Raw genomic sequence first — 26,016 nt, 5'->3', positions numbered from 1 at the left:
TGCAGCAGACAAACTGGGTTTCATCTCAACTCTGTTTAAATAATTTGCTTATGCATGTGAACTTGGGCAAATTATTAAATTTCTCAAAACTTCCATTTCCTCTTCTGTAAAATGGGGATAATGGTGGCACCTAAAATGTAGCTGTCTTATTAAAGCACTTAGCATAACATCTGCTACGTAAGTGGTCAGTAGCTATGATCATCATTACCCTTGGGTTTTTAGTTTGATTTTTTTCCTTTTAACAAAACCTCCTAATTCTTCTCCTTATATCTGAATTAAATATGCCATACCTTTCCACAGGTATTTATCGACCAGTAGGTTACAATCCCTTTAGTTTGTGCCTGTAGAAAAGTCAGCTTTAAGAACAAATAGAGAAAAGAAAATGAGAAGAAGGAGACTACTTTTAGTTTAACAATATCACATTTCATAAAACAGATACACCTGAATAAAATATTTTTAATTAACCTTGTAACAAGGGAGGAATATAATCTGTAAAATTATTCATCACAGGCTTTCTTTTTAAAATATGAGAAGGAGAGTGCACTGTAAACAATTTATTAAAATTCAATTTACAGGGAACTTTTGAGAAACGTCAACTCTATCAAGGTAGGTACTCCCCCACCAACCACTGTTTCTGGAAATCTTTCCCTATCAACCTCCACCTGAGGGGTCTATAGCATCAGCATTGATACTTTCCTCTCTACAAACACAACAGTGGCAGTCTGCCTGAGGGGAAAAAGACAACTCATTCAAAAGAAACAGGTAGAGAAGACCCTTCAACAAGTCAAGGAAGAGCGTATTCCCTCCTTCTTCTCCTTTTCAGGTATTCTACTCACCATCTCCACCAAGACAGGTCAATAAACCCAGTAAAATTAAGTTCCAGGTGTTGCTCAGGGAAAAGAAGGAACAGAACACTCTCAGGAAATATGACCCATTCAAGGCAAAGGAGGCTGCTTGCACAACACTTCATTTTTGGAGAAGGCACTGCTCTTAAGCAACAACAAAGGGCTGAAACCGGTTCAGTGCCAGAGAAGGGAGAAGTATAGACTGGAAACCTATAAGGAGTAACCACATGTGCTCAGAGCAGTATGCACAGACCTCGTAGCAAATATCTGGCTGTTCCAAGAATTTACTATACATTTTGTATGCACTTTAACCTCACACGTTTTCAACCTAGCCCACAGACAGAAAATCACTTCATTCCTAAATTCTGTGGTTACTGGGGAGACTTGATCACATCAATGTCACAAGTTTTAAAAAGTCTGTTATCTGAATCTTAATTTTTGTCATTTTATAAAATAAATGGAGGAGGTGGAGACAAGATGGCGAAGTACAAGGACATGAGCACACTTCTTCTTACAAAAACACCAAAACCACAACTAACTGCTGAAAAATCATCGACCAAAAAAAACACTCGAACCTACCAAAAAAGATATCCTACATCTAAAGACAAAGAAGCGACAATGAGACGGTAGAACGGGCGGAAACATGATAAAATCAAATCCCATACCTGCTGGGTGGGCAACCCACAAACTGGAAAACAATTATACCACAGAAGTTCTCTCACAGGAGTGAAAATTCTGAGCCCCACATCAGGCTCCCCAGCCTGTGGGTCTCGCAACAGGAGAAGGAGCCCCCCAGAGAATCCAGCTTTGAAGGTCAGCAGGGTTTGAAAGGAGGGATTCCACAGGGCTGGGGGAAACAGAAATTCCACTCTTGGAGGGCTCACACAAGGTCTCGTGTGCACCAGGACCCAGGGAAAAAAGCAGTGACCTCATAAGAGCCTGGGCCAGACCTACCTGCTGGTATTGGAGGGTCTCCTGCAAAGGACGGGAGACGCTGTGGCTCACCGGGGGTACAAAAACACTGGTGGCGATAGTTCTGGGGAGTACTCATTGACGTGAGCCCTCCTGGAGGCCGCCATTTTCTGACCAAGACCTGGCCCTACCCAACAGCCTGTAGGCTCCAGTGATGGGACGCCTTAAGCCAAACAAACAATTGGGGGGGTGGGGGGGTGGACACAGCCCCACCCATCAGGAGACAGGCTACTTAAAGTCTTCCTGAGCACACAGCTGCTGCCAGATAAACACACCCCCTGACACAGACCTGCCCACCAGAAGGACAAGACACAGCTCCACCCACCAGTGTGCAGGAACCAGTCAATCCCACCCGGAAAGCTGCATAAGCCCCTCAGACAGCATCATCCACCAGGGGGCAGACGGCAGAACCAAGAAAACTACATCCCTGCAGCCTGCAGAATGGAAACTGCAATCACAGAAAGTTAGACAAAGTGGGATGAGAGAGGAATATGTCTCAGATGAAGGAACAAGATAAAATCCCAGAAGAAAAACAAAGTGAAGTGGAGATGGGCAATCTACCTGAAAAGAATTCAGAGTAATGATAGTAAAGATGATCCAAGATCTCAGAAAAAGAATGGAGGCACAGATCTAGACGATGCAAGAAATATTTAACAAAGACCTAGGAGAAATAAAGAATAAACAAACAGAGATGAACAATAACTGAAATAAAAAATACACTACAAGGAATCAATAGCAGGATAAATGAGGCAGAATAACAGATAAATGAGCTGGAAAACAGAATGGTGGAAATCACTGCCGTGGAACAGAATAAAGAAAAAGGAATAAAAAGAAACGAGGACAGATGAGGACAGTCTAAAAGCCCTCTGGGACAATATTAAATACACCAACATTCACATTATAGGGATCCCAGAAGGAGAAGAGAGAGAGAAAGGGCCTGAGAAAATATTTGAATAGATAATAGCTGAAAACTTCCCTAACTTGGGAAAGGAAACAGTCACCCAAGTCCAGGAAGCACAAAGATAAGCCCAAGGAGGAACACATAGTAATCAAACTGACAAAAATTAAAGACAAAAAATATAAAAAGCAACAAGAGGAAAGCAACAAGTAACATACAAGGGAACTCCTGTAAGGTTATTAGCTGATTTTTCAGCAGAAACTCTGCAGGTCAGAAGGGAGTGACATGATATACAATATTTTAAGTGATGAAAAGGAAGAACCTACAACCAAGAATACTCTACCCAACAAGGCTCTCAATCAGATTCAACAGAGAAATCAAAAGCTTTACAGACAAACAAAAGCTAAGAGAATTCAGCAACACCAGACCGCCTTTGCAACAAATGCTAAAGGAACCTCCCTAGCTGGAAAAGAAAAAGCCACAACTAGAAACAAGAAGATTACGAATGGAAAACCTCACCGGTAAAGGCAAACATGAAGTAAAGGTAGGAAATCATCCACACACAAATATGATATCAAACCCAGCAATCATGAGAAGATGACAGTACAAATACAGGCTATTGAAAATGCATTTGAAATTAAAAGACCAGCAAATTAAAATAATCCTTTTTATATAGAGAGTGCTATTCAAAACCTCGTGGTAAACACAAACCAAAAATCTACAATAGATACACACACAAAAAAGAAAAAGGACTCCAAACACAACACTAAAATTAGTCATAAAATCCTAAGAGAACAAAAGAGGAAGGGATGAAAAAAGACCTACAAAAACAAAATACAAAATTGCAGTAAGAACCTACATATTGATAATTACCGTAAACTTAAATGGATTAAATACCTCAACCAAAAGACTGTCAAAAATTAAATACAAAGAAAAAATATTAAAAGCAACAAGGGAAAAGCAACAAATAATATACAAGGGAATCCCCATAAGGTTATCAGGTGATTTTTCAGCAGAAGCTATGCAGGCCAGAAGGGAGTGGCAGGATATGTTTAAAGTGATGAAAGGTAAAAACCTACAACCAAGATTACTCTACCCAGCAAGGATCGCATTCAGATTCAACAGAGAAATCAAAAGCTTTACAGACAAGCAAAAGCTAAGAGAATTAATAAGCACCACCAAACCAGCTTTACAACAAATGCTAAAGGAACATCTCTAGGCAAGAAACACAAGAGAAGAAAAAGACCTACAAAGACACACTCAAAACAATAAAGAAAATGGTAATAGGAACATACATATAGATAACTACCTTAAATGTAAATGGGTTAAATGCTCCAACCAAAAGACAAAGGCTGAATGGATACAAAAACAAGACCCATATATTTGCTGTCTACAAGAGACCCACTTCAGATCTAGGGACACATACAGACTGAAAGTGAGGGGATGGAAGAAGGTATTCCACGCAAATGGAAATCAAAAGAAAGCTGGAGTAGCAATACTCATATCAGACAAAAATACTTTAAAATAAAGACTGTTACAAGAGACAAAGAAGGACACTACATAATGATGAAGGGATCAATCCGAGAAGATAGAACAATTACAAGACTCAAAACAATAAAGAAAATGGTAATAGGAACATACATATAGATAACTACCTTAAATGTAAATGGGTTAAATGCTCCAACCAAAAGACAAAGGCTGAATGGATACAAAAACAAGACCCATATATTTGCTGTCTACAAGAGACCCACTTCAGATCTAGGGACACATACAGACTGAAAGTGAGGGGATGGAAGAAGGTATTCCACGCAAATGGAAATCAAAAGAAAGCTGGAGTAGCAATACTCATATCAGACAAAAATACTTTAAAATAAAGACTGTTACAAGAGACAAAGAAGGACACTACATAATGATGAAGGGATCAATCCGAGAAGATAGAACAATTACAAGTATATATGCACCCAACATAGGAGCACCTCAATATATAAGGCAAATGCTAACAGTCATAAAAGGAGAAATCAACAGTAACACAATAATAGTGGGGGACTCTAACACCCCATTTTATCAATGAACAGATCATCCAGACAGAAAATCAGTAAGGAAACAGGACTTAAATGACACACTAGAGGAGATGGACGTAAGTGATATTTATCGAACATTCCATCCAAAAGCAGCAGAATACACATTCTTCTCAACTGCACATGGAACATTCTCCAGGACTGATCACATGCTGGGCCACAAAGTGAGCCTTGGTAAATTTAAAAGAACTGAAATCATATCAAGCACCTTTTCCGACCACAACGCTATATTAGAAATTAACTACAAGAAAAAAACTTTAAAAAACACAAACATGTGGTGGCTAAACGATATGCTACTAAACAACCAATGGATCTCACTGAAGATACCAAAGAGGAAATCAAAAAATACCTAGAGACAAATGAAAATGAAAGCATTATGATCCAAAACCTGTGGGACACAGCAAAAGCAGTTCTAAGAGGGAAGTTTATAGCAATACAGTCTTACCCCAGGAAGCAAGAAAAAACCCAAATTAACAACCTAACCTTACACCTAAAGCAACTAGGGAAAGAAGAGCAAACAAAACCCAAAGTTGGAAGAAGGAAAGAAATCATAAAGATCAGAGCAGAACTGAATGAAATAGAGATGAAGGAAATGATAAAAAAGATCAATGAAACTAAAAGCTGGTTCATTGAAAAGATAAACAAAGTTGATACACCTTTAGCCAGTCTCATCAAAAGAACAAGAGAGGGCTCAAATCAGTGAGATTAGAAATGAAAAAGAAGAAGTTGTGAAAGACATCACAGAAACACAAAATTTCATAAGAGACTACTACAAACAACTGTATGCCAATAAAATGGGCAACCTTGGAAGAAATGGACAAACTCTCAAAAAGGTACAATCTCTCAAGACTGAACCAGGAAGAATTAGAAACTATGAACTGACCAGGAAGAATCAGAAACTATGAACTGACCAGTCACAAGTACTGAAATTGAAACTGTGATTAAAAAACTAGAACAAACAAAAGTCCAGGACTAGATGGCTTCATAGGAAAATTCTATCAAACATTTAGAGAACAGTTAACACCTATCCTTCTTGAACTATTCCAAAAAAATGCAGAGGAACAAACACTCCCAAACTCATTCTATGAGGCCACCATCAACCAGATACCAAAACCAAAGATACCACAAAAAAAGAAAACTATAGGCAAACAACACTGATGAACACAGATGCGAAAATGTGCAACAAAACACTAGCAAACCAAATCCAACAATACATTAAGAGGATCATACACCACGATCAAGTGGGACTTATCCCAGGGGATGCAAGAATTTTTCAATATCTGCAAATCAATCAGTGTAATACACCACATCAACAAATTGAAGAATAAAACCATATGATCATCTCAATAGATGAAGAAAAAGCTCTTGACAAAATTCAAAACCATTTATGATAAAAACTCTCCAGGAAGTCAGTACAGAAGGAACTAACTTCAACACAATAAAGGCCACATATGACGAACGTACAGCTAACATCATACTCTACGGTGAAAAGCTGAAAGCATTTCCTCTAAGATCAGGAAGAACACAACAATGTCCATTCTCGCCACTTTTATTCAACATAGTTTTGGAAGTCCTAGCCACGGCAATCAGAGAAGAAACAGAAATAAAAGCAGTCCACATTGGAAAAGAAGTAGTAAGACTGTCACTGTTTGTAGACGACATGATACTATACATAGAAAATCCTAAAGATGCTACCAGAAAACTACTAGACCTCATCAATGAATTCGGTAAAGTTGCAGGATACAAAATTAATGCACAGAAATCTGTTACACTTCTATACACTAACAATGAAAGATCAGAAAGAGAAGTTGAAGAAACAATCCCATTTACTGTCACATCAAGAAGAATAAAATACCTAGGAATAAACCTACCTAAGGAGACAAAAGACCTGTACTCTGAAAACCGTAAGACACTGATGAAAGAAATCAAAGACACAAACAAATGGAAGGATATACCATGTTCTTGGGTTGGATGAGCCAATAGTGTCAAAATGACTATACTACTCAAGGCAATCTACAGATTCAATGCAATCCCTATCAAATTATCAATGGCATTTTCCACAGAACTAGAACAAAATTTTTTTAAATTTGTATAGAGACACAAAAGACCCCAAACAGCCAAAGCAATCCTGAGAAAGAAAAACAGAGATGGAGGAACCACGCTCCCTGACTTCATATTATACTAAAAAGCTATACTTCATCAAAACAGTATGGTACTGGCACAAAAACAGAAATATAGATCAATGGAACAGGATAGAAAGCCCAGAAATAAACCCACACATCTATGGTCAACTAATCTACGACAAAGGAGGAAAGACTATACAATGAAGAAAAGTCAGTCTCTTCAATAAATGGTGCTGGGAAAACTGTACAGCTACCTGTAAAAGAATGATACTAGAACATTCTCAAACACCAGACACAAAAGTAAACTCCAAATGAATGAAAGACCTAAAAAGACCCGATACTATAAAACTCTTAAGAGGAAAACACAGGAAGGACACTCTTTGACATAAAACACAGCAAGATCTTTTTCAATCCATCTGCTAGAGTAATGGAAATAAAAATAAACTAATGGAACCTATTTAAACTCAAAAGCTTTTTCCCAGCAGAGGAAACCATAAACAAAACAAAAAGACACCCCACAGAATGGGAGAAAATATTTGCAAACAATGTGACCGACAAGGGATTAATCTCCAAAATTTACAAACAGCTCGTGCAGCTCAATATCAATAAAGCAAACAACCCAATCAAAAAATGGGCAGAAGACCTAAATAAATATTTCTCCAAAGAAGACATACAGATGGCCAAGAGGCACATGAAAAGATGCTCAACATTGCTAATTATTAGAGAAATGCAAATCAAAACTACAATGAGATTTCACATCACACCGATCAGAATGGCCATATCATCAAAAAGTCTACAAACAATAAATGATGGAGAGGGTGTGGAGAAAATGGAAGCCTCCTACACTGTTGGTGGGAATGAAAATTGGTAGAGCCACTATGGAAAACAGTATGGAGGGTCCTTAAAAAACTAAAAGTAGAACTACCATATGATCCAGCAATCCCACTCCTGGGCATATATCTGGAGAAAACTATGGTTCAAAAGCATACATGCACCCAAATGTTCATTGCAGCACTGTTTATGATAGGCAAGACATGGAAGCAACCTAATGTCCATCGATCGATTAATGGATAAAGATGTGGTACATATATACAATGGAATATTACTCTGCCATTAAAAAGAATGCAATAATGACATTTGCAGCAACATGGATAGACCTGGAAATTATCATACTAAGTGAAGTCAGACAAGAGAAAGACAAATATCATATGATATTGCTTGTATGCGGAATCTTAAAAAAAAAAAGATACAAATGCACTTATCCATAAACACACTCACAAACTTATGGTTACCAAAGGGGAGGGGGGCGGAGAGGATAAATTGGGAGTTTGGGATTGACATATACACACATTATATTTAAAATAGATAACCAACAAGGACCTACTGTATAGCACAGGGAACTCTGCTCAATATTCTGTAATAACCTAAATGGGAAAAGAATTTGAAAAAGAATAGATACATGTATAATAAATAAATAAATAAATAAATAAATAAATAAATAAGAACCCCCCCCCCCCCCCCAGGGCTTCCCTTGTGGCGCAGTGGTTAAGAATCCTCCTGCCAATGCAGGGGACGCGGGCTCGAGCCCTGGTCTGGCAAGATCCCACAGGCTGCAGAGCAACTAAGCCCGTGTGCCACTATTACTGAGCCTGCATTCTAGAGCCTGTGAACTACAACTACTGAGCCTGCGTGCCGCAACTACTAAAGCCCACGTGCCTAGAGCTCGTGCTCCGCAACAAGAGAAGCCACCGCAATGAGAAGGCTGCACACCACGACGAAGAGTAGCCCCCGCTTGCCGCAACCAGAGAAAACCCGCACGCAGCAACGAAGACCTAATGCAGCCAAAAATAAAATAAATAAAATTAAATTAAAATAAATAAATAAAAAAAATAAACGGAAATGCAATATAAAATTAACAATGTAAAAACTCTTCAGTCTGCATCTTTAGATTTTTGCATTTTACTAAAGTATACCCCAATGAAGGAAAATAAAATTCATTAGGAATATGGAAGAAACTCAATTTTGAAATATAGCCCTTAAATACATATTTTATTTCAAGGACATGAATTACTTCATTTCTCTCTTTCATTCAAAGGGAGAAATACAAAAACTAATATGCTTCTTATGTAACACGCATATGTTTCTTCTAATAGTTGACTAAATCTGACTCTAACAAAATACAAATCAATAGGCTAGGCCACTTTGGTATGGTCTCTTTCTCTGCTGTTTAACTTACCACAGGTAGCGTGAGCCAGGTTGCCACAAGGCGGTTGTTGATCCAGCGATACCAAGATGGGTTTATAAACATCAAAGGTAAAAAGGGACCCAGCATGAAAATGCTTCCAAAAAAGCTTCCCCAAAACAGAGTGAGTATAAAGTATATCCCTCTCCATGACACCATGATTCTGAAAGACACAAAAGAAATCGATATATTTTGTTACTGTAACTGCCCAAATTCAATTTCAGAATGATACATGTAATAATCTTTAATTATAGGGCTACAGAATAGGTCCTGATAAAGAATATGAGCTTGAATGCCCTCTTACATGACCTACAGGTCTAACAAGTCAGAACATTAGAAATGGGTACTCTCCCCCAAAACAGATATATTTATCAATGGAACAGAATACAGAGCCCAGAAATAAACCCACACACCTATGGTCAATTAATGTTCGACAGGAAATGCCTGATGGTCCAGTGGTTAGGACTCTGTGCTTCCACTGCAGGGGGGCACAGATTGGATCCCTGGCTGGGGAACTAAGATTCTGCGTGTCAGGTGGCGCAGCCAAAAAAAAAAAAAAAAAAAATCTTTGACAATGCAAGCAAGAATATACAATGGAGAAAAGACAATCTCTTCAGCAAGCGGTGCTGGGAAAGCTGGACAGCCACATGTTAATCAATGAAGTTAGAACATACCCTCACACCATAAACAAATATAAACTCAAAATGGCTTAAATACAGGACATGACACCATAAAACTCCTAGAAGAGAACACAGGCAAAACATTCCTTGACTTAGCAATGTTTCCTTAGGTCAGTCTCCCAAGGCAACAGAAATAAAAGCAAAAATAAACAAATGGGAACTAATCAAACCTATAAGCTTTTACACTGCAAAGGAAACCACAAACAAAACAACAAGACAACCTACGAATGGGAGAAAATATCTGCCAACAATTTGACTGACAAGGCCTTAATTACCAAAATATACAAACAGCTCATACAATTCAATAACAAAAAAACCCAATCAAAAAATGGGCAAAAACCTAAATAAATATTTCTCCAAAGAAGACATACAGATTCTCAATAGGCACATGAAAAGATGCTCAACATCACTAATTATTAGAGAAATACAAATCAAAACTACAATGAGGTACCTCACACTGGTCAGAATAGCCACTGAGAAGTCTACAAATAACAAATGCTGGAGAGTGTGTGGAGAAAAGAGAACCTTCCTACACTGTTGGTGGGAATGTAAATTGGTGCAGCCACCATGGAAAACAGTATGGAGGTTCCTTCAAAAACTAAAAATAGAGCTCCCATATGATCCAGCTCCTGGGCATTTATCCAGAGAAAACCAAAATCCGAAAAGATATGTGCACCTCAGTGTTCACAGTAGTACTATTTACAACAGTCAAGACACGGAAGCAACCTAAATGTCCACTGACAGATGAATAGACAAAGAAGATGAGTTACATATACAAAATGGAGTACTACTCAGCCATAAAAAGTAATGAAATAATGCCATTTACAGCAACATGGATGGACCTAGAGATTATCATACTAAGTGAAGTAAATCAGAAAGACAGACAAATACCATATGCTATCACTTATACATGGAATCTAAAATATGACACAAATGAACTTATTTATGAAACAGAAACAGACTCAGTCATAGAAAACAAACTTATGGTTACCAAAGGGGAAAGGGGGTGGGGGAGGGAAGCGAAAGCAGTTTGGGATTAGCAGTCCAACAACAAGGTAAACAACAATGTCTTGCTGTATAGCACAGGGAATTAAATTCAATATTCTGTAATAAACCATAATGGAAAAGAATATGAAAAAGAATACATATATATATGTATAACTGAATCACTCTGCTGTATAGCAGAAACTAACACAACATTATAAATCAACTTCTCTTTTTTAAAAATTGAAATAAAGAAAAAAAAGAGATACTCTCAACTGACCTCCCCCAAAAAAGAAAAAAGCTGTTTAAAAAGCCTTGCTTTTTGTTCTGCTTATTAGTATTAACATAAAACTGTATATTTTCTTTTCCAAGACGTTATCCAACACAAAATTTTAAAATATTCCAGAGTTTGTTTTTTAATCTCCTACTATAAAAAGTAGATTTAATGGACTAAGAACTGCAGAACAGCTTCCTAAGGGTGACTGTGCCTAAAAGTGATGGCAATTTTACAGAGTGTACTAAAAAAGAATTTTTTAAATCTAGAAATATTAATTCTTTACATTAGAACCTAAAAGTAATATCTTTGGGCAATTGGTCTTTATGAGCTGAAAGGTTAAGGAGAAGTCAGACTCCTCACTCACTTTCTTAAATTATTTGCCAATGGATTACTTTTGAGGGTCCTCATAACCAGATGAACAAAATATTGATGTTTTAAAAATAAACTGTTGGAAGCACAGTCTAAAATGAATAATCAGACATTTGATTTTACAACCTAAACTCTATTAGAGCAAAAACATGGGTTTGCTTCAGGATAATAAAACCGTTGGAAACATTAAAACCATGAAAACAATAATGGCCTTAAAATTTATATATTAAAAAAGGTATTTCAGGGCTTCCCTGGTGGCGCAGTGGTTAGGAGTCCACCTGCCAACGCGGGGGACACAGGTTCGAGCCCTGGTCCAGGAAGATCGCACATGCCACGGAGCAACTAAGCCCATTCACCACTACTACTGAGCCTGTGTGCCACAACTACTGAAGCCAGTGTACCTAGAGCCTGTGCTCTGCAACAAGAGAAGCCACCGCAATGAGAAGCCCGCGCATCGCAACAAAGAGGAGCCCCCACTCGCCACAACTAGAGCAAGCCCGCACACAGCAATGAGGACCCAGCGCAGCCAAAAATAAAGTAAAATAAATTTTTTTTCAAAAGGTATTTCAGCAATTAAGACCTCTGAATATTTGAAAAGAATCACAACAGGAAAAAGAAATAAAATTTCAAATGTCATAGTGCTTTAAAATATGTCAGACAAAACAGGTCAAGTCACTTACGCCGAATCAAGTTTTTCTGCATATTTGGTATGTTTTAAAATCTCTACCAATACTTGACAGTGTTATATACAAAATCCTTCAAAGTACAAACAGAACAAATATCTGCTAAGAACTGGCTTTCTGCTAAACTCTAGATCTGAACTTCTAAGAAGCGGGTTGAGGGAGTGAGGGTGGAGAAAAAGAACACTGGAAAACAGTAGTCAAACAATTTGCTCACACAGGGCCCAGGATGGTCTGTAGTTCTACACACCCTTGGCTTTGCTTTCTCTGAGGCTCAGCTCCTCCTCTTTGCATTAAAAGACACTATAGGCCACTTCTCTCCAGTCTAAAATAATAATTTAAAAAGAGCTGCTAAATTTAGTATTCTCAGCCCCTATTTCCTTTCATAACCCCTGCCCCCAAAATATTCCTGCAGTGCTGCTACTTGATTTGAAAACCCCCCTGTAACTACATTTTTTTTTTAATCTACTGTTTGTTTCTGCCATTAGCTAGCTCTCTGTTTAGATACTCACCTCTCAACTCCCTGAAGGGCTATACTTCATATTACATCCATATACAACTACCTCCCCATCAAAGGCTCTGACATGCTTCTTCCTCACTTACTAAACTACTTCTCATTTGATGTCATCAAAAGGAAAAAAATTATAGTTAAAGGAGCTTAGGTATCATCTAACAGAATCTTTTCAATTTACGGTGATGAAGCTAAGGACCAGAAGAGTTAAGAGATGTGTCACGTGAATATACTGGGATTACTCAAACCAAGTCTAATCTAAAATTACTTTTCCATCCTACTTCTGTTTCTTCCCTAACCTCTCAATCATGTGTACAGTGATTCAATAAACATGCAAAGAGATTCCTACTGTGTGTCAGGCCCTGTGCCAGTTATTTGGGGATACAACAGTGAACATGACAGCATACCAAGCTCTTACAAATCTAACAGTCTCTCCAGCTCCTCGTTATGAATTCTGCATTTAATCTAGCCCTATTCTCTCTCTTCTTCCAAGTCTCAAGGATTTGATAGAAAACTTGGTTAAGAATTAATGCTAGCTACATGCTTATTTAGAATAAATAAAATTTAAAAAAAAACAAAAACTGGCTAAACCAAGTGCTGGTAAGGATGCAGAGCAACCAGAACTCACACACGTTGCTGGTGGGAATGCAAAATGGTATGGCCACTTTGGAAAACAGCTTTACAGCTTCTTAAAATATTAAATGTACATTTACGATATAACCCAGCAATCCCACTACTGAATATCCAGGACAAATTGAAAACTTACGTTGACACACAAACCTGCACACAATTGTTTTCAGCAGGATTATTCATAATTGCAAAAAACTAGAAACAACCCAAATGTCAGTCACGGGTGAGGGGATAAACACACTCTAATACATCCATAGAAAAGAATACTACTCAGCAGTGAAAAAACATATGACTGATACATGCAACATCTGGGGTTAACGTCAAATGCATTATACTGAGTGAAGGAAGCCAGGCTCAAAAGGCACGATTTCTTTTTAACTGTATGTTTTCACTTATATGACATTCTGGAAAAGGCAAAACTATATGGAGGGAACAGATCAGTGGTTGTCAAAAGGTTAGGGGTAGGGGGAGTGTTTGACTGTGAAGGGGCAGCACAAGGGAAGTTTTAGGGGTTGAGGAAACTGTTCTATTTCCCAATTGCAGTGATGGTTACAAGACTATGCATTTGTTGAAGCTCACAAAATGTATATTTACTGATCTTTACTGTATGCAGATTAAGAACTAAATTAAAAAGATTATGCTATGTGAGATAAAATCTGATAGAATATTCATTAAGCTCTTATGATCTGGGGAATTCTACACGTCTGGATTATTTCAATTATAATGACATCTAAACTATGTCAAGCTTTTAGAATACGCCAGGCACTGTTTCATGTATTTTAAATGTGTGAACCTGTTTAATACTCACAATAATCCCATGGTGTAGATATTTTCATTACCCCACACTTTATATATAAGGATACTGAGGCACAAAGTGGTTATGTAATCTGCTCAAGATTATACAGCTAGTAAATGGCAGAGCTGGGATTTGAATCCAGGTAATTTGGTGTCAGAGTCCATGCTCAGTCTAAAATTCAACATTATGTTCTTTTTCAAGCACATACTTCTTTTGTAATTAAACACACACACTTTAAACAGTATACAAAATCAAGATGTCATAAATCTAAACCAAATTTTTAATATCTCATGCAAAAATTATTCTGAATGATAGTGAAGTTTATAGGAACTTAGTGAGGAAATCTAACGTCTTTCTTACCTTAACACTCCCTAGTACTTAACATATAGCATACAAAAACTTGGGGAGAGCTGAGGATGGGGGTTGCCAGCTTCTGCTGGAAAAAAATCTGGTTAAATAACTGGTAAATGAACCAGCTAATCTTTTAAAATCCTTTAAAATAAGGGCCACATTACTGCAAAGGTAATCACAAACACCGTAATTTAATATTTCTGTGCATTCTTTGTATAATACTGATAGCGTTCTCAAAAAATAAAAGCCATTTGGAAAAGAAATAATCATAGTTTTAAAATGGCATATCCATTTTATTGCCGAGTACAGATACACAGAACTAAACTGTAGATCTTCTTGAAAAGCTATGCCTCCTTCAGTGTAACCCAGGAACTTTTCCCCTTAAGACCACTGTCCCTTCACGAGGAGTTAAGATCTCTTACCCACTAACTTCCTAGCTCATAATCTGATTCTGATTCTGATGCTTGCCCTTGTCTAACCATCTGTGGTTCCAATGACTACAACGCCAAGCAAAGGCAGGAACCAAAGCACAGCCCACCTGGACGTCTTATTCAGTTGCATATATTATTCCTAGAGTATGACAATGTAGGAGGATACTCCCTGACAAGGATTAAGAGAATCTATTAGGGATACTTACAGTTCCTTGCTCAGGAAGGAAAGACGTTTTACTTCATAAAATTTCCTTAGTTTTTTAATTCACATAACAATTCAAATATTAACAAGCATTGCTCTCATAGTCTAGGAGGGAAGCTAAGTGTGCTAAGGAACGATTGCAATTTGGTGTGATACATACTATAATAGAGGTACGTAACAGGTGTTAAGGATAGATCAAAGCAAGGCAAGATAAGCTCTGCTAAAAGGGATTAAAGAAGGTGTTAGACACTTAGAGGATGAGAAATTGTGGGGAGGGGAGAGATTACTCCAGACAATAAAACAAAACATGTAGGGCTTCCCTGGTGGCGCAGTGGTTAAGAATCCTCCTGCCAGTGCAGGAGACACGGGTTCAAACCCTGGTCCGGGAAGATCCCACATGCCGCAGAGCAACTAAGCCCGTGAGCCACAACTACTGAAGCCCGCGTGCCTAGAGCCCGTGCTCTGCAACAAGAGAAGCCACCACAATGAGAAGCCCGCGCGCCGCAAGGAAGAGTAGCCCCCGCTCGCCGCAACTAGAGAAGGCCAGTGCACAGCAACGAAGACCCAACAAAGCCAAAAATAAAAACAAATAAATAAATAAATTTAAAACAAAAAAACCCATGTAGAGTCACAGAAATTTGAAACAGCATGGCTTAAACAAGGAACTGTAACTCATTACATATTAGTGAGGTATAGGGTATAGATAGGGGAGCTGCAAGAAATCAAGAAGACCCAGGTCCTAAAGACAAAGTGCACACACCCAGGGCAGGATAGACAAGAATACCACCTTGAGCATGTCACCATGGGTGGGAAAAAACCTAAGGTGTATGACTCATGTTTTAGAGTAAATGTCGAAAGTGACATGGTATAGATAAGCCTGGACTCAATAAAACCAACCTGTATACTGATTAAGAGCAAAGAGCTTCTCTGCCCTCTAAAACAGTGCATGGGACTGTCAGCAAAAATCCAGCAATGACAGACGCTGGTATCAAAGAGGTCTGTGAACCAGGAGCACCTGATCCAGTTCCACCTCTCAACAGCCTGATGATCATGACCACACCGCTTAACCAGGATGCTCACAGGTGAGGAAGTTAGGAAAAATTCCCTCAAATTTTGAGCACCTAATATTTGCCAGGCACTTTACAAAAGGCTCTCGGTATTTACATACTTAACACCTACAGATTCATATTCGTGAACAACCCAAAGGTTCACGACATGTCAGTAATCTGTAATTTTGCTGAAACTCAATGTTGAAATTTGAATATTGCAAAACTAGTGTCAAAAAACAATCATTTAGGTAGTAATAATCTGGCCAACTATCCAGTATCCTAATCTCAATGGGCCTTTAGTCTGTTCTACTTACTGCACATGCACCATAGTGGATTTATAAATTGGAGGTTTTATTATCAAAAGACCTTGCTATAAACCTTGAAAATGTCAAATGTGTCCTAAAATAGTCACTTTACAAAACATTCTCCTCCAATTTAAACAAAAGCCTCGAAAATAAGATATTAATTATATCAGTGGTATTTACAGGTGAAGAACTATGGGACTTGGTTCTCTTAATGAAAAGTCCCTAACACTGTTTATACTGAGAGAAGTGAGATAAAGAACCTATTACCAGGGGCATTCCTGGAAAATGCAGTGGAGAATCCAGAACTGGGACCAGTAAGACTTAAAGGCCAAAAAGTAAATACTGAGTAATAAAAGTAATATGAAGAGTTTAAGCATATTGTTTCAGCCTTTGTCTTCTCTGGAGAAAGTAAAACAGAGTTTCTGGGCTGGGGGACACACAGCTGAGGGCAGTAACTGCTCTAAGAACAGTGGGATTAAGTAACCATGTATCTACTGAATCGTGAATGCTGAGACCCCACAGAGTCTTCCCTCACTGAGCTCTCAAATGACTGCAACAAGATTTTAGTTCTAGTCCAGTGCACTCCAGTAAAACTTTCTGCAATGATGGAAATGTTCAATAGCTGTGCTGTCCAACATGGCAGCCATCAACGACATGTGGCCACTGAGCCCTTGAAATCTGGCTAGTTCAACTGGGGAACTGAATTATTAATTTAATGGTATTTAAATAGCCACATGTGGCTACTGTATTGAATATGAATAGCACAGCTCTATGCTGACTTACTGGAGCACACTTCTCTGAGGAGTCTGACCAGACCATGAGGAAAGATGAAAATATAGAAACACTGGTGGTTCCCTTTTTATTAGCTGTAATAAACAAGTCCAGCTAATCACCCTGCAGTGAAGCCCAAAGCTCATATAACCCTCACCTGTATGCAAGCTTCTTTGTTAAGTCCCGTATTTTTTACAGTGAGTAGGTTATGAGACATCTGAGGAAAGACTTTAACATGACATTAGATACCAAAACAAACAAAAAAGTATACTTGAAAGAAACAAACTATTCAGGGAGAAAAAAACTATCTTTAACATTTTCAGAAAGACAAGAAATACTGCATCTGGTAGACAAGAATAATATGTACTTGTGGGGAAAAAAATTTTAAATAAAATGAAGAATGGAAACATTCAGAGAATGAGAGCTACTGGAAGTTTAAAACACAGCAAATGTTTAGTAAAAACATTAGCAAAAATGAAACACTCAACAGAAGAGTTAGAAAATAAAAAAGTCAAGCAGAAGATGAAGAGATGGAAAGTAGAAAGAATATTAGAGGACCAAGACAGAGGTCTCATAGGCAAATTGTATAAGCTTCAAAAAGAAAGTAGTGAGAAACTGTGGAGGGGAGGAAATCAGCAACAAAATAATTCAAAGAAACTCCCCAGAACAGGAGGACATGACACTCCACATGAACAGAGCCTACTGAAAGCTAGGATAATGGATGAAAACAAATGCTCACCAGGGCACGTCACGCTGTAACTTTCAGAACAGAGGAAATGACTGACATTCTTACAAAACCTCTGGAGGGGATGAAAATGGCTCACATGTAAAGGATCAAAAATTAGACTGGATTTGGACAAGGCAGCAATACCAGAAGCAAGATGAAAACAGAACAATGCCTACAAAATTCTCAAGAAAATTATTCCATCCAGTCACTCTTTCAATCGAGGGTAAGGATAGTAAAAACACTATCGCAAGGTCTCAAAAGTTACCTCCCATACAATCTTTTTTCAAGAAGCTATTGGAAAACGGGCTCTGCTAAAACAAAAGAGTAAACAAGACTGAGGGAGACTTGAAATACAGGAAACAAGAGATCCAACACATGTGAGAACCTCCAAATGATCATGAAGGGAGATCCCAGGGTGACAGTCATGCATAAAGCAGAGAAGGCATCCAATCTAAACAAACTGGGGGAGGGTGACTCAAGAGAAAGACTCTTTGAAAGCTGTATCACCAAAATCCTTGCTGCTAAACAAACCATCTTTTTCTGAGCCAAGAACAGAATGCCCAGGTAAAGCTGGCACAGATTCTAATCTGTACTTGGCTTCTTGAACATGTGCTAGTAAAATTCCTGTTCTCTCTTCCATACACAGCTGCCAGATCAGCTGATGACACTCATTTTATCTATCCTAAGTACTCCGCTCTGACCTACTCCTGATAGGTGGAGGGAGGGCATGGTGAATTTAGAAGCATTTAGACTCTCCTACCTGAGAGTCAACACCTGCAGAGGCCTGACTGTGGTGAGCCCTCCACAGTAGTTTTCCAGGACTTATTTATGCATGAACCTGCCCACTGCCTTCCCCTAAAAAAGGATCTATCTGGTGAATCCTCTGGGAAGCTGAGGTCTAACTATCACCCAGAGACTCTGTACCTGTAGCAGCCTTCATCTATCTGATGGCAGCAGTGTTTGATGGCAGTGTTTGATAGATTACGCTGACTTCTCAAGTTCTCAATAAATAAATAAATAAATTGTATAGGGATACATAGATAGGTGAAATTTTAAAGTAAAAGAACAATCAACATAAAAGGATACTAGCTGTCGTGGTGGGGCACACAGGAGGCTTCTAAAGGTACTGGTAATATTCTGTTTCTTAAGTATGGTGGCTATCTATATGTTCACCAACAATGACTTTTGGACTATTCTATCAGCGGCAATTTTCGCCAATCTGCACACACACCGTGTATCATACACTCTTCTAATTATATGCTACATTAGCAACAGCAACAAAAATGGTTTTAGTGATTACCATCCTTGGTGGAAACGGAAAAAACACAACTTTCACTTGTTAATTCATGTATTTCTATATTACCTAATTTTATAAAGAATAAACATATAATTTACAATTAAAGATATTTTAATTATAAAAATTTTAAGAACACATTAATTCAGGTTAGGATGATCTCTCTTTGTTATAATCCCTAATCAAATACTCTGCCAGAAAAAGCAGTCCTTGGGAATCAGTGGAGACAAATATATGGGACAAGTTTATAATTTTTCTAAGACTGCTCCGAAATAAATAAGCGACATGTTGATCCTGATTCAAGTGACAAAATCAAATACATAAGATGAGAGCATGAACACTAATGTCAATCACTGCATATATACGATATATAATACTAGTTATTGCAAAATATCGCTTCACAATGAAAATGACAACGTTTTAACAGTCAGCTAAAACAATCATAGCCCGATTACTGAGATTATTCCACAAACTGAAAGAAATTAACTGTTAACTATTTAAATAGTTTAAGCAAATGCTCTTTACGCTCTAATTTTGTAACCTAGGTGAATACTTCACTTATACAATCGCACTGATTTAGTTTTTTCACAAACATAAGTGAAATGTTTATGAGCTGATTAATTTCTTTTAAATCCACCAATACATTTTATTTTATTTTATTTTATTTATTTTTTTTTTTTTTGTGGCATGCGGGCCTTCCTCTGTTGTGGCCTCTCCCGTTGCGGAGCACAGGCTCCGGACGCGCAGGCTCAGCGGCCATGGCTCACGGGCCCAGCCGCTCCGCGGCACGTGGGATCCTCCCATACCGGGGCGCGAACCCGGTTCCCCTGCATCGGCAGGCGGACGCGCAACCACTGCGCCACCAGGGAAGCCCCACCAATACATTTTAAAATCCCTGGATGCATGTTAATTTGCATGACCTGATTTTGATGAACATGTCTTCATTTTTTGGAATTTAATAACATAAACACATCTGTCGACTGATGAAATGGTGTGCTTCTTTATTCCCCAATGACAACTGTATTTGTTTTCCTTTCAAGTCCCGACAGACAGAGGCTCAAAGCTAAATTTAACATCCAATTTGAGAAGCAAAGATTATGGTTATTAGTATCTTTTTCTCCTCTTACAATCATATTTTTATTCTTATTAGCATTATTGTCATATGTCTTTCATTGTAAATCACTTTAAATTCTTTTAGGAAGCAGACTATTAATTAAAAATAAATTTAGGACTTCCCTGTGGCTCAGTGGTTAAGAATCCCCCTGCGAATGCAGGGGACATGGGTTCGATCCCTGATCCAGGAAGATCCCACATACCGCGGAGCAACTAAGCCCGCGAGCCACAACTACTGAGCCCGCGAGCTGCAACTACTGAAGCCCGTGCGCCTAGAGCCCGTGCTCTGCAACAAGAGAAGCCACCACAACGAGAAGCCCGCACACCGCAACGAAGAGTAGTCCCCGCTCGCCACAACTAGAGAAAGCCTGTGCACAGCAACAAAGACCCAAAGCAGCCCAAAATAAACAAATAAATAAATAAATTTAAACACTGTCACCTATAGTGACCTTATTTATGTTTACACATTTTACTAATTAAAAAAAAAAACAAAAGAAACTAGGTCTTTACTAAAGCACAGTGTCAGGAAACCACTAGAAATTTGTATTTAACAGTTTATGTTCTAGGTATTCTGAAGACAAAAAAGTATACTCCTTTATAAGCAAATCGCCAAAAGAAACAAGTAACAAAAAATAAACCAAAAAGACAGAACTTAAAACACCTCTGCTTATCAATTAATTAAGCACTTATAATGCAACCAGGGGAAGCTAAAAGGATAATGTTTAAAGGTGCTCTGGCACCTTTACCTGTTTGGGAAACCGACAGACAATAACAGGAAAGGGACAAACTCTATGGTTTCATTCTTCCTGAAGCAGCACGAGAGAATAATACTTCCCCAGATACAAAAAGAAAGTAAAAGGTTAAGCAGCATTCTAGTTACAGAGCACTCAGAAGAAATAAAACCAGTTTACACATTCTGACAAAACACAACAGGACAGCTAAAGAGCAGAATAGGGTCAAACCTTAGCTCTACCCAAAAATGAAGCAAGAACTTTCAACTATCAACTGGAATTCAGTAAACAAGTCTGTTAACTCCCTGGTGGGGGAGTCTACACTGAGTTCTTAGAACTGTATACAGACATTTGGGGTTATATAAAATGACACTACTTATCTATTGAAGTTTAGTGAGAGAAGAAATTATCTGTATAAATATTCACAGATCTCTACACTGATACAATTCTTTTACTTAAAATGTATTCAAAAGTTAATACTGAGAAAGAAGCAGAGTATATACTGTATAATTCTATTTATCTAACATTCAAAAGCATAGAAACTAATTTATAATATTAGAAGTAAGGATAATAGTTATCCTGGGAGGTGCAGAGCAGGAATAGTAACTGGAAGGGGCACCAGGGAGGGGGCTTTGAGGGCTTTGGCAACTCTGTTTCTTATTTGGGTGCTCGTTACACGTGGCGTATTCACTTTATGAAATTCACTGAGCTGTATATTTGTGGTTTATGCACTTTTCTATATGTAAATTTCAACAATATTTACCCCCAAAGTTATCATTTAAACTGGATACTTTATAAGTAATCCACTTCAATATATGCAGTTTATAAGCAAGAAAATACAAATGGTCAAGCCAATAAACAAAGTTCAACCTCACTATTTTCTGGAAAATGCAAAAGTGAAACAACAAAACACCATTTCTTCTCAAAGACTAACAAAAACGTCTAAGTCTTGCCTTTGATATTCTAAAAACCATTTGGTAGTATCTTTGTCTTCATAGCTGGAGGGGAGTATAAACTTTAGGGGGCAAACAGATAAGTAGCTATTATAATTTTGAATGCCTACCATCAGGAATGCTTTCTCAGTATCTACCCCTGAGAAATACTCAATTGTTAAGTACAAAGATGTTTCATTGTAGCCTTGTCTGTAATGACAACAACAAAAATTGGAAACGTGGATGTCCACTGATGAGGGAAGGGCTAAATAAACTGTGGTACTTTCAGCATTATGAAATACTACCCAGTGGAAAGAATGAGCTATATTTTTTTAAATGAACAGCTCTCCAAGAGGTATTGCTAAGTGAAAAAGAATATGATACCATTTTTGGAAGGAGGGACCACATTCCCCCCCAAAAAACCCTGTGCTACATGGCTTATATAAATAAATGTAAATACACATAAATCTGTCTAGAATTATACATGCCAATGTTATTATGGTTGCTTAAGTGAAGACAGAAGAGGCTGCAACTAAGGATGGTGGTCAAAAAGGAAAAGACCTTTCTATTGATATAATGTTTTAAAAAGAGAACATTTCCACTTACATAGTAAAAGGAAAACAGGAAGGAACAAAGGGAGGGAGGGAAAGAGAAAGGAAAAAAGCAGCAGCTTAGGCACAGCCAAAAGAGTCAGCTTACTAATAATGCCAGTTGTTCCATGATCCCATAATCAGAGTAAAAATGATTAAATGGGGACTTCTCTGGTGGTCCAGCGGTTAAGACTCCGCACTCCCAATACTCAGGGCTGGGTTCGATCCCTGGTCAGGGAACTAAATCCCGTATGCCGCAATGAAGATCTCACACGTGGCAACAAAGATCCTGCATGCCGCCAACTAAGACCCACCGCAGCCGAATAAATAAATAAATATATATATTTAAAATGATTAAATGCTGAGGTAAAAATAACCCATACCTCTTAGCCAAATTACTCTTTGCCATACTTTAAACTAAAAGTAAATTTTTACAGACAAATTAAAAACCACTCAAAACATACACTGAGATAGGAATGATAAAGCACCCTAGATAAACTAAAACTACACTGGCACCCTTAAGAATCCTTGGTCACTCAAAACCACCATTCAATTTACTTTACAGCACTCATCTCCATTAACTTGAAGCTTAAGCTCATGTTTTGCTTTTTCCTTCATGAGACACACAGCTAGACAGTAAAATGTATAAGTAAAGTACTAGGTGATGGAGGTACACAGACTACCAGAAGGCAAGCAAGTTTACTGACACTCTTCTTATATACAAAATATGAGCCCATGAATATATACACATATATAAGTCTCATAAGGATAAAGTTCTAGCAGAAAAGTTATTAAAGTTACCAAAAACAGAATTTTCATTTCTGACTATACCCATGTCTACTTTAGTCAAAGCATACTCTTTAAAAGAGAGAAAAAAGTTAAAATATCTATCTAAATTTACCAAGTTTTTTCAATCATTCCATTTAAACAGAGAATATGACCAATTAGAGTCATTCTGCAGTCACTGAAAACTCACAATATTTGCACTAGCAAACACTAACCGTCTTCGGGCAAGGTATTACGAAGGCTATTCTTTGTTACTGTTAACAGAGTCTTTGCCCTCCTAGGACAGATCATGTAGATGGAGAGGGAAGAATGAATTTTAAAAGTACGGAGGGAGGGAGGCAATACAAGGAAGTATATATTAAAATGCCAAATTCATGAAAAATCAGTAAGTGTGACAATGAGTTTGTAAAACCTTAAAAGTCTAGAGCTAGAATTAAGATCACCGAGCTTTGGGAATTCCCTGGCAGTCCAGCGGTTTGGACTCAGTGCTTTCACTGCCATGGCCCAGGTTCAATCCCTGGTCAGGGAACTAAGATCCCTCAAGCCGCATGACGTGGCCAAAAATTGTAATAAAATAAATAAAATGGTAAATTTTAAAAAAAAAATCACCCAGCTTTAAACAACTTTTGGTTTCACAGATGACTGTCTCATTACACCAATGAAGAAAGTGAGAAGCAGAAAAGCTGAGGGACCTGACTGTGCTCACAGTGGCACACCCAGTGATGATGGAACTAGGTGAAGACCTCCCATCTGCAGTTACCAGCTCAGTGTTCTTCCCATCAGAAAGGGATCCTAGAGGTCTAAGGCAATCAATTAAAACATGAAGGAGGAATCAAGATGCAAACAAGGCCTAGGCCTGGAGGAAGAATATAGTACTCTGTCAAGCTAGGACAAAAAAGACAAACAAAGAGGCCAACTTCTTGACATTATTCTTTATGATGCACACTGCACAGGGACTGGTTAGGCATAAGCAAGTTTTTCCAAACTCTCAGGATTTCTGTTGGGTTTTGTTTCTTTGAAATTGTTTCAAACAATATGAATTATTAACAGCAAGCATTTTTTTAAAAATGAAAATGTCACCAATATTTTTCTGCATAAATGGCAAGCACACTCACTATATTTCAACGATTTCCTGTTATTACACAAGGCTTCCTTGTAAGATGTAGAAGTTAAAACCACACCCACCCACACTGAATGGAACATAACTATATGAAATCATTTCAGAAAGACGGGTTAGTACAACTCTATTATACCTCTTACCTGTTATTCAAGAGACTACCCTCCCTGTTCAAATTACTTACTATAGTCTTCAAAATGTTAACCATAGGGTACCATATAACCCAGCAATTCCACTCCTAGATATATATACCTAAGTGAAATAAAAATATATGTCCACACAAAAACATACAGGAATGTTCATAGAAGCACAATTCATAACAGTCAAAAAGGAGATTTCATGAAGTGCGTTTGGGGGTTAAAAAAAAAAGTTCTAAAATTAGACAGTGGTGACGGCTACACAACTCTGAACAGTCTAAAAGCCACTGCGCCTTATACACTTTAAATTGCTGAATTGTATGGTATGTGAATTATATCTCAAAATAAAACAGTTAATTAGCTGGGACATTACCAAGACATGAATAACTCTAACCAACTCTACCCTGGAGCTCATGAATGCTGAAGGAAAAGAGAAATTGTGAGGATAACTGCCACCTCAGAAATTAGAAACAAGAGTATATACAAGTGAAGCCAGAGAACAAAGGGGACCAAAACGCAGACAGAATGAAATCACAGAACAGAAAAGAGACCAGACAGAAATACATCAAAATGTTACCAATGACTGTCCCTGCATAATGAAACTATGGTTGATTTTTTTCCAAATTGTGGACAAAGAGTATGACTTTTACATAATTTTTTTTAAAATCTCAACATTTATTTCAAAGGGAAAAATCAAGAGCCAGAATTTCTTATATTAAGAGACTGGATAGGGTGCCTCACAAACAAAACATTGAAGGTAGAGTTAACCACTAATGAAAAGTATAAAATGTGAATTATACAATATTAAAGACACTGGCCCCATGTTTTCCATATATGAAAGAGCTGATATTCTAAATCAATAGTTTTGGGGTTTTTTTCTAATATAAGTTACTGGTATTCACTGGAAGCCATAAAATACCACTGTTACAGGGGAACATCTATCAAGTGATTTGACTGGACAAGGAATACAATGTTTGTCTCCCTGTTTCATAACACAAAACAAAACAACTTGATCACATTATTTCTAAAATCTATAATTATGTCATTACCTTTAATAAAAGACTTCTAAGCTACAGGTTAATACAAACTGAGTGAAAATGCCACCATTTTGTCAAATAAAATAAAGTCAACTATCATTCGTAGTATTTTTTCTTATAATAGATAAAAGCAAATGAAGAAAATATTTACCATCTATTCTTCACACAGCAAAGGGTAGTTTACCCACAGAAGGTTCACAGAATGTATTCAAGGGTTCATAAACCCCCTAAAATTGTAGGCTAAGTTATTTATAAATATATGTATATATATAATATACATATATATATATACACATATTTTTCCCCTGTGGAGAGAATCCCTAACTTTTATCAGAGGGGTTTGTAACTCAAAGAAAGT

General features: G+C 37.7%; 1 protein-coding gene across 3 annotated transcripts in view; it reads right to left on the bottom strand.

Annotated features, from left to right (window-relative positions):
* Window positions 1-26,016, bottom strand: part of LCLAT1 (lysocardiolipin acyltransferase 1) — a 194,886-nt gene that overhangs the window by 122,607 nt on the left and 46,263 nt on the right. For all 3 annotated transcript variants that reach the window (XM_024118510.3, XM_055089096.1, XM_055089097.1), the window contains one exon: window positions 9,153-9,321. In XM_024118510.3, coding sequence (XP_023974278.1) covers window positions 9,153-9,317 — 165 coding nt within the window. In that variant the 5' untranslated portion in view covers window positions 9,318-9,321. The remainder of the gene's footprint in view (window positions 1-9,152; window positions 9,322-26,016) is intronic.

This window comes from Physeter macrocephalus, chromosome 12 (genome assembly GCF_002837175.3).
Source record: "Physeter macrocephalus isolate SW-GA chromosome 12, ASM283717v5, whole genome shotgun sequence".
NCBI classification, from domain to species: Eukaryota; Metazoa; Chordata; class Mammalia; order Artiodactyla; family Physeteridae; genus Physeter; species Physeter macrocephalus.
This window is presented reverse-complemented; position numbering and strand designations above follow the sequence as displayed.